Consider the following 10,400-nt stretch of genomic DNA (forward strand, 5'->3'; position numbering starts at 1 on the left):
AACTTCTTTGATATTTGACACAGATTGCTGCATAAATTTTTGGCCATCTACCTCACAGATTATTTAGACTAGCATATAATTAACCTGCAGACAAGCAAGCTTCCTCAAGCTGCAGTAACATCACATTTATTCAAATTGTTACAGTAATCATCATTGTTACAGTTACTGATTTTTTTCTCACAATTATTACAGATCTCTAGTGATTCACAGACTATGTTTACGTCATAACTAAACATTGTGAACTTTACAAATAAACAGATTCAATCCTCATTAAATATTAGGCCCAAAGAAGAAAGAACAAGACAAATTCTGAGAAAAAAAACCAAAGCATCTTCAGGAAGGTTCCCAATTATCCAGGACTTCTTAGAACACTTGGAACAGAAAGCAAGGATCAATTGAGTAGGTATGCATAGGTGTATTGTTACAGATATAGTTTACACAAGTGCAACTGTTAGCGTGTGTATTCAGAACATAGAAAACTGCAAAGATTTCCAGTAGTTGCTAACAGAGAGCAACTGTTAACTGTTTGCCTGTATAAAGCAGGCAAAAACTTTAATAAAAATAAAACCAGAGTAAAGTTCAAACATCTTTTTCGGGCTTTGTCTGGAACTTCAAAATTGCAATGGTCATCTTGCAATGCTGATCACGATGAACACTTAGGTATAAATAGAAATACTAAAGAATGATGACACACAACTGAACCACTCCTCACTCACTCAAAGGATTCAGTCTTACTTCTATATTGGCAAGTGTCCCAGATCCATTTCATGACCCTGAATTTGTGTGCAGGATTGTCCCTCTATGACTAAACAAATCAGACTCAAACTCATTATGTTCATGGGAAAAAAATACAATTTTTTTTCTTCCCAAGTGATTAAATCAGTATGAAAATATTTCAAAAAAGAGTGATAGAAGAGTAATTTTAGAGTACAGGGAAATAATTCTATTCTCTTGAAAATGTGGTATCAAGACTGTGTTATGGAAGCCAGCTACCATCACTCCTCTTCTGGAGTGGACTCACTCACTCCTAAGCACTCTTCATCTTACTCATTTAGAACAGGAAGAGCTGCATTACCCAAAATCTACTGGATCTTAATGTTAACATGAACAATTCTGATTAGTATCAACTGGAGTTGTTCCCAGAAGACATCTGAGAAGCAGACAGTACAACTACAATCAGAATGCACATCTATTTGTGCCTCTGGAAATCTAATATAAAATCTCAAGTTTGTAAAAATTCTTTGCATGGTGCTTACTTGTTCATTATCAATGTTGAAGTGATTAATTTGTCACCAATACAGCTGAATTAATTTTAAAGCTAGGTTTAGAATGCTAGAAAGACATTAATTCAACTACATAAAAATATTCTCAAAGTTTAGCATCATTAATACTTGTTTTTTTGGTACATTCACATACCCAATTTGGCAGATCCTCCAAAAAGCGATCCTTTGTCAAAAGCATCTTTCCATGTAAATGTTACACAGACCTGGAAGTGGTGAAAAACAAACATCTTTACCTCTAAAATCAAATATAATCTTAAAATACCCCAAAATCTATATATTTAGCCCTCATATTCTAATTGCATAAAACCCTTCATTTACTTCTTGGAACGTTACAAACATTCTGGAAGTTTCAGGAAATCATCAAGAAGTATTCAAAACGAAATTATGCTACATTTTTTCCTTTCTGTTAGTTTGCTCAAAACATTTCAAGTAGACAAGACAGAAATTGTCAGAAACATTTTTCATCTCTGTTCATATTCTGAGCAACAGATAAATTTGTTTCTGAACAATTTCTCCTCTCCCAGTAAACCTGATGGGTTGGTACAATCACAGTTTAAGGAAACCACCCAACCAGGTAGTTTTCAGTGTGCCAAATTATCTGTGTATTTGGATCTGTTGTGAAATACCAAAATCCACTCATTATTATGAGTGAATTCAATAGCAGCATTATCAGGAAATGTCCTCAGGAAAGAGAATGGAGGTAGAAACAGTGTGTTTTATTTATATTTCCAGCATATACTTCAGAGGCAATGCAAATACTTCATTCAATCTGCTTACAAGTTCTACAATTTGATTCCTTTTTCACCTGATCAAGTAATTGTAGGCAACTGGTATCAAACCAGAAAAGATGGCAAACTTCCTCAGTTTAAAGTGCTTGGGGAGAATCACTTCAGAAAGAGCTACAGTACTGCTTGAGAGTGTATTTTCCTCTAGCAGCAGTGCTAGTGCAGGATGTTCTGGTCCACAGATGCATTGCTGCTTCCACTGACTATTTCTCCCTTTAGGTGGAACAGTTTACAGACATGCAGATCTTACTGTCTAAGTTTTCCAGTTTTCCTTGTCTCAGGGTTTGCAAATTACCATAGCAAAGGATTTGCTCACTGAAAATCAATGTGCAGTTCTTGGCTGCAAGCAAATGCAGCTACATGCAAAACTCACGTAGAAGTTAGAAACAGATTAACATTACTTATAACCTGTCAGACTGAAAGAAATTAAGAAATTTCTCCTTTTGATCATAATATTACCATTTAAGTATGATTTGTTGATAAAGAAATATAAATTCTGCCATATTTGTAAACACATTGAAAGAAAACCTACACTTTTCTCCAACAAAATACAGGAGCCTACAGATCTATTCCAGTCTCCATCTGAAGAAGCCTTCAATAGGGAGACGTTCAGCTGAATTCTTTAGAATCATATCCCTCTAAAGACATGATTCTAAAGAAATATGGCAAGAAAAAACCCCAAACCCTAATGAACACTATACCTATATAAAAACTATGCCATGCAGAGGCAGGAATAAAGCTATAAGCTCTTAAATGGATTATTCTGTTGTAAAGGAAACATCTCTCCTGCTTCAGAAAACAAAGATCAGATTCCATCCATTTCTATAGGTTTTCCCATAGAAATTATGCATTTAAAATCCTTTAGAACATAGCATGAAATAGACTTTTTGGAAAGCAGAGAGTTGAAGAGGAATCAGCAGAGCCCAACCCTTTCTGCCCTAGACCACAGTGATCACCTAGCCAAAGCCAAAATGCTTCTCAATCTGTAAAACAAAGGCAATTATGTCCACTAGAGGTGAAGTCTCAGCATGGACTGTATGTGAGCACCGACTAGAAAATAAACAGAGATTAGGAAAATAAGGCTCAGAGAGATTAGCTGTCTTGTTCAATAAAAGTACTCATTAGAGGATTAGGTACAGGCTTGGAAGTCACACATCATAGGTACCATGATTCAATAACTGGTTTGGCAGTCTTCCTACCTGATTTTCAGAGAATGGAAACTTTGGTTCAATTGCACACAGCTGATCATAGTATCTACAAAAAAAAAAAAAAAGACATAAAAGAATCACACAGCTATTAGATAAATGAAATTAACAGTTTTGGTTTATTAAACTGGCATATAAAGTAGGGAGAAAGGCACTAAAATCCTACACACAACTAAGTTAAGAAGCTCATTTGTAGAAATGGAGGATTTGCAGGATGGACAGTTCCTGTATAAAGAGATTCCTTCAGTAGAAGAACAAGTTCAGCAGAAGGTAGTTTTTCACAGATAACATGGGAGCCCTGTCTCAGTCAGAAGTAAAACAGTATCACAGACAAAGCTGATCCAGATATCACTACCTCATAGATGGTGGATTAGAAAAGAGCACCATGCAAAGGAGTCCCTGTATACATACAGGTAGACAGTAAGTACATTAAGTCATGCTGCAAAAGTAAATTAAGTACAGCATTTAACATAATATTAACATGCTACATTGTACTCTCCTGATCTTACCATTATAACCCAATTTCAATGTTTTTCAAATAGATGCCATTTGCCTTGCACAGTACCATTTGGAGAGACCAATCATTGATAAAATTCTTTAGTTGTAAACTTAATTTTCATTGGAATATATTCGAGTAGTCACAGTGAATTAAACCCACAACTTCTACATTACAATATTTTGACTAGTCACAGTGGAAGATGTTTAGGAAAGGATGCCAGAAAGATAATGTACTGAATATAGCACAGTCCCTCCCAATCTATCCAGGTAACAGTAAGGAATTCCAAGTTTTCCTGAGTGGTGACCTACACCTTCACCATTTGTTAAACGTGACATGCAGAACATGAAACCCTTTAACTGCTAAGAACACATAACATGTGAAGCCTGTTTCCTATATTCTTCCTGTAGCATTGGCCATGCAGCTATATGCTTAACATTATATTGGGAAAATTGTTTTATAAAGAATTTATATTCCCAATATACAAAACACCTTGCAGTAATGTTTTTCACAGTCTATGAAACAGGACTAACATTGTTCCCAGCTGCTTTCACTATTAAATACTGATCACAACAGATACAGGCATGAGATGCATGTACAAGACCTGTGTTGTACAGACAATAAATGTTTGTTTAAAAATTCAAGAAAAATTTTCAAAACTCATATACAATAAAAACAGTGTTAGTGTATTCTTCAGTTAATAGTATCTGCCAATGTATATCAGACTACAGGTTTCTGGCTTCAAATGAGCCACTGCAATTTAAGACGCAATATACCAAGCCATGTCAAAAACTACAATAATCTGCAACAGCAACAGGACTTCCACCAACAAATGAATTGAAAGATATTGCTTGTAAGGCTAAAAAAAGTCTGCAAATATTTACTGTGATGGCAATTTTATCAGGATTAAACAACTTACCAACTTCATGAAAGGTACAGTTAAAAATAATAACTAGCCCTGAAGATTACTGCAACTATATATTTAATTATGCTTCTGCCATTGCCCTGGTCCGGTCTCAACACACTTGCTTTAACTTAGTATCACAAAGAAAAGGAGAATTTGCATGCTGTCTCCTCTTGACTCAGTTTAATTTGTTAACTAAAAGCTGCCACCAAAGCCAAGCTGTCCTCCCACATTCCACGATTACACTGTCCTCATCTGCCATGAGGATGGAGTAAAGGAGCAAAGCTTGTCAAATGTCCTTGTGAAGCCGGGTGTGCCCAAGCCTTGGCTCCCTGCAAACAGACTATTCTTTGTGTCAACACTACCACAGACAAAATAAGCCAGAGAGGTGTATAACTCCTCCTAAAAAGGGCTTTTTGTTTGGTTGGTTTTAAACAAGTTCAGAATTTATGTCTCTGTTTTCTTAACTATTTTAAAGAGATGTGATGCTATTTCTTCTTATTAGAGAACTTGAAAATCTACTCAAGTTTAAGAGCTCTTTCAAACTCTGCAGACAAAAAAAAATCCCAGAATACAGCCACGTAAAGTTTTTTAGATTTATAAATATAAACGGTATAAATATAACAGTATGCATAAAATTAAACATATAAAAATGGTAAATGAAGATGTTAACCACAGAACAGCACAAAACCATCAGTAGAAAACTAGAAAGTAACTACAGAAGGAAAAGCCACAATGGATGCACAAGTCAATTACACACAAAAGATGACTGTAAATATAAAGGTGTAATTTAAAACTAAATTTACAGTAATTTAAACTATCAAGATACAGAGAACACAGGGCACAACACTGAGGAGTGGTGAGTCTAGCTGTGCCAGTGAGGAACTACAACTGCAGCAGTGAAAGGAGGGGGGCACATGTCAGCAACACAGATCTAGTGCTCAAAATACAGCAATCTCTCATCAAAATTAGCATTATAGACTCCTAAATGCCAGTAAAAAGAGGTCATCAAATGAGTAGGAAGTCAAGGTTTAAATTAGAATTTAACTAAAATTTATGTACTGCATTAAACTCAAATACTGTGCCTCCTCCAAAGAACCATAAAGAAAAATCTCCTTCAAAAGAACATCAAAAAGATGTCTTTGCTCTCTAAGATAAGAACCAGAGTCCTGAACTCACAGCTAGAAATCACAACTGCAACTTTCAGCCCTACGGGAATTTGAGCATTCAAAATAAAACCATGCACTCCTCCCACCCCCACTTCTATTTCCTGATTTTCTTTAAACAAAAAAAAACTGCAGGAGTTGTTAGCAAAATTAAACCAATTACACTTGCACCAATATTCCATGTCTCCAGAAAAAGGAAATAAAATCCAGGCTATCTTTAATATTGGAGGAAACAAGAATCCCTTGAAGCTATAATTATACTCAGAACTTAAAAAAAAAGAAAACCGCCACTAAATCAAATCTGCTACGACAGAATTTAAGGGGAAACATCTGTACCAAGCTCACTTACATCACCTTCAGAGCACTCAGATTCTCACAAAACAAAGAAAGCTTGGAAGCAGGCTGAGGTCTTTCCAGCTACCCAGTGAGAAGGGGCATGTCTATCTCAAATGCTTCTCCAAGAGAAGTGTTTGCATTCAGGAGCTGAACAACAGCACACCACACGCTTTCAAGCTTTATTGGTCAATGCTTGTCTAGGAAATGTGGCTCCAACAGGGCTCATTTCTTCCATAAAAGAAAAAAAAAGTCTGTAGTGACTACTCAGCAAAACAAGGCTTCTAGAAATTACAAAACCATGGGCAAATCCTAGATTAGTTGGCAGAAGACTAAGCCCTCATTTCTCAACAGTTAAATGGTCTACAATGCTCTACTACGTATTACGGTCTATAAAAAGCCACAAGGAAGTAAAACTATGCAAATGGGATGCAATGTTCTAATTAGTTTTTCTAACTTTACTTCACCAACAATGTTTTAAACTCCAACTTCAATGAAATTAAACATTAAGACTGAGTATTGCTCTTAAATACCAACACTAAAACACTGGAAGTTAGAGAGGCAGAGAGATTTTCAGAGGAAACACAAGGCATTTAGGCACTTGTGTATCTCAGCTGGACACTTCAAACTTCTGGATGTGCAGACAGTTTAAAATAACTGTGCCTTACAGAATAATTAAGAGAATATATGTCAGAATACTCTTAGAGAGTAAGAGCAAAATTATTTTCTAGCAACTGTAATGAATATAAATGGTCAGACATGGACCAAACATGCATAACTTGTTAGAAATAAGGGAAAATATGATTGTTTTATCTTTACTAACTTACAGTTAATTCAGACCTTCAGCTTATCTCACTTCCACTATAAAAAGAACAAATATTCTCAAGCAATACAATTAAAAAATGCAGAAGTTTTAAGAGAGGAATTTCTGCATGGGAGGGATATCACTTCATGTTTACATCAGTTCAGAGCTACATCCAACAGCTCCAGTCTACAGCAAGAGCATCTGGGCCAGGTAAATTCATCTGCTGATCACCAATCACCAGTAGAGAGAACAGATCACTGCACATGGAATTGACTCAAAGCTGGTAATTAGGTAATTATACAATTGCAAGTGGTTTCCCTTGATTATTCAGAGGGAAAACCTGAGGTGAAGTTGTATACTATGGATAAATTCATTTAATAATTGGCTGGCTCTGAAAGAGGGAGGTCCTGCTCAGCCTCTTGGCTTTCCAAAACACTACTTTTATTTATTTATTTTTGCGCTATCTCTGATGTTTGTCTGACCCTCCACTGTACTCATTCAAGTTGCTCAGAATGCCATGCATACACTCTGCCTTCCAGAAAAGGTGTAAGGATCAGAATTGAAAAGTGGGCTGCCTTCTTTTGGTGCTGCAGAGCAACTGTTCGGGTGAAGTCGCACAATGCGGCTGGGCCAGACGGGGATTTCAGACAGAGACTAACAACAAACCTGACTGGCACCTTCAGAAAAGGAAGCTCAACTCCAGCATGCTCAATTGAAGCTCAATTCCAAGGAAACATAATCTGCTTTTTAATTTGGGTAGCAAAGTTCCGCTTTCAGTTCACAGATGCTCAAAATTTCCCCGACCTTCAAAGGCATAAACTCAAGTACCTTCAAAAGCATACACAGCACTAGATAGAAATAGAACAGGGAACTACAAAGCTACTGTAAAACACAATCAATGCAGTCAGAGCTTTTACAGCCCAAATACCCAATGAAAGATTGATAATCATCAGTAACTTATTTCACAAAACTTGCCTTCTTTTTGGCAAGGCACTTGTTAAGAGGGTTTTGAACGTCTCCAGAGATGGAGACTCCACATCCTCCCTGGACAACTTGTTCCCATGCTCTGTCACCTTCAACATAAATAATTTCTTCCTCATGTTGAGGTGCAACTTCTTGTGCCTTAACTTATGGTCACTGCTCTCCATCCTGTCACTGGGCACCACTAAGAAGGGACCAGCACCATCCTCTCAAAACTCACCTTTGAGGTAACCACTCTCTGCACTAATACAATCCTTTCCAGTCTTCTCCAGATTAAACAGGCCCAGCTCCTTGTAAGGGAGATACTCCAGACCCCTACTCATCTTTGTGGCCCTCCTCTGGACCCTCTCCAGTAGCTCCTTCTCTTTCTTCTCAACATTGCAATCCCTAAGTGTTCTAGGGAGGTAGGACAATGGAGCTGTTAGTCCTATTGCAGGCTTTATGCACTTCACCAGGCAGAAGGCACAGATGAATCTTTTGCTCACCTAACCTATGGTAACTCCAGCACCACAGAAACTCTATTAAACTTCCTGATAGCAAACTATCAGAAAGTGTGAAGCAGAAAAAAAGAAAGGATGTGACTTCACAAATACATTAAGAAGCTGCTAAACATAGAAAACAAAAGGAAATCACGCTGGTAACAAAACACAAAAACAAATCCACACACAGAACTGAACAGGAAGTGAAAAGAAAGCTGTAATAGCAAAAGATAACACTGAAGAGAAAGAAACACCAACTCTATATGGAAAACAAAATGGTCTGTCATGGGTACAAATTGGAAGAAGGAAAATTTACATTCAAAGAAACTTTTTACTGTGAGGGAGCTGAGGCACTGGTAGAGGGATTTCCCCAGGGATGGATGCCCCAGCCCTGCACTGTTCAAGGCCAAGCTGGATATAAGACCTTGAGCAACCAGGTCTAGGGGAGGTGCCCATAGGGGGGGACTAGATGATCTTTAAACTCTCTTCCAAACCCTTAACGTTCTCTGCTTTTACAATTTCTACGTACACCTAAGAGCTACTGGCACGACACAAACACTGGGAAGGGGATGATGATGGGGACAAGGCCTTCCCCTCCCTGCGCTGCCATCATGTGACATCCCACGACACCCGAGCGGCGCGGCGAGGGCCGGGGACACCGGGATGCTGCAGGACACCCGAGCGCCGGGGCGCCCGCATCCCACAGGCCGCCGGAGCCGGCCCGGCAGCCCCGGCCACTTCCTGCCGGCAGGAAAGGCCGCCCACACCTGGGCCCGCCCGCACCTGGCTCCGGCTCCGCCACGCCCAGGGCCCGGAGCCGGCGCCGGGGCCCCGCTGGGAATCAGGGCTGGGGGAGCTAGAGAAACCCAGAGATAACGGGGGAGGGGGGCCCCTACCTGAGGAGGGTCTCCAGCGAACTCTCGTGCTTGTCGAGCGGGCGGCCGAGCGCGCTCTTGCGGAGCCTGCTGAGCTCCTCGGCGGCCCGGCAGTGCTCGGCCTGCGCCTCGGCACCCGGGTAGCTCTGCTGAATGAACTTGCACAGCGGCTTGGCCAGGTCCACCTCCGAGGCCTTCTTCAGCTGCACCGAGATGAAGTTCGTCATGGCCGACGCCGGGCGGGCGGGCAGAGCCGCCACCGACACCGCCGCCGCTCCTCGCCGCAGCGCCGGGCTCCCCTTCCCGGTCCGCCGCCGCGCTTCCGGGAGCGCCGCGCACGCGCGCGCCCTGGCCCGCCTCCCGCGCCGCTCTCCCCGCGCCGCCCCCGGAGGGGGAGCCGCTCCTGAGGGGGAGCCGCTCCTGAGGGGAGCGCCCGGCCGCGATCTGCGCCAAACGAGAGATCGGGTGGTGACCCGCGAAAGACAGGATCACCCGTCATCAAAACTTTATGCTATTTACACATCTTAATAAACAAAGGCATCAGCATTTACTGGTTCTAAATTGAATAACTTTCTTATTAACTAGTAATCAAGTTCCTATTTGGTGGTTATATCTGTCGCTTGTGGTGCTAATAAATCTGCAGGCGCACTTCTTCCCTTAGTTTGAGTCTGGAGTCTGCTGGGTTCTGGCGTCCTCACTCGTAGTGGCTCTTGTCCGGACAGACCGTTTTGGGATTATTTTATTCTCAGAACAAAAGATTAGCCAAGCGTGCAAGCAGACAGAGCAGCCGGATCGTTAGGGTTGGAAGGGAGATGATCTAGTATAGCACTCCTGCTGTGAAAAATATGTATTTTATTATCGGCTTTTTGCAAATATTAAAATGAATATGTGTTGTGTTAGACAGTAATGCTGTATTAATTCTCTTAAGTAGTGTGTTAAATATAGTTTTAAGTTATAAAAAATGTTAAAATAGAAACTACGTTATGTAGGATACTTTTTTTTAAAGAACGGACTCGCAGCAAGATAGCAGCCACAGGACACCTAAATCTTTCAGAGAAAAATAATTTATTGCCCTCTTAGTAGAAGAA

General features: G+C 40.0%; 1 protein-coding gene across 2 annotated transcripts in view; it reads right to left on the bottom strand.

The window, feature by feature from the left end:
- Window positions 1–9,652, bottom strand: part of PDCD6IP (programmed cell death 6 interacting protein) — a 30,505-nt gene extending 20,853 nt beyond the window's left edge. For both annotated transcript variants that reach the window (XM_054637328.2, XM_054637319.2), the window contains exons 1-3: window positions 9,334–9,652; window positions 3,268–3,322; window positions 1,417–1,486 (exon numbers count right to left, since the gene is read on the bottom strand). In XM_054637328.2, the coding sequence (XP_054493303.1) occupies window positions 1,417–1,486; window positions 3,268–3,322; window positions 9,334–9,539 (331 nt within the window). In that variant the 5' untranslated portion in view covers window positions 9,540–9,652. The remainder of the gene's footprint in view (window positions 1–1,416; window positions 1,487–3,267; window positions 3,323–9,333) is intronic.
- Window positions 9,653–10,400: the final 748 nt, after the last annotated feature.

Source organism: Agelaius phoeniceus, chromosome 1, assembly GCF_051311805.1.
Source record: "Agelaius phoeniceus isolate bAgePho1 chromosome 1, bAgePho1.hap1, whole genome shotgun sequence".
NCBI classification, from domain to species: Eukaryota; Metazoa; Chordata; class Aves; order Passeriformes; family Icteridae; genus Agelaius; species Agelaius phoeniceus.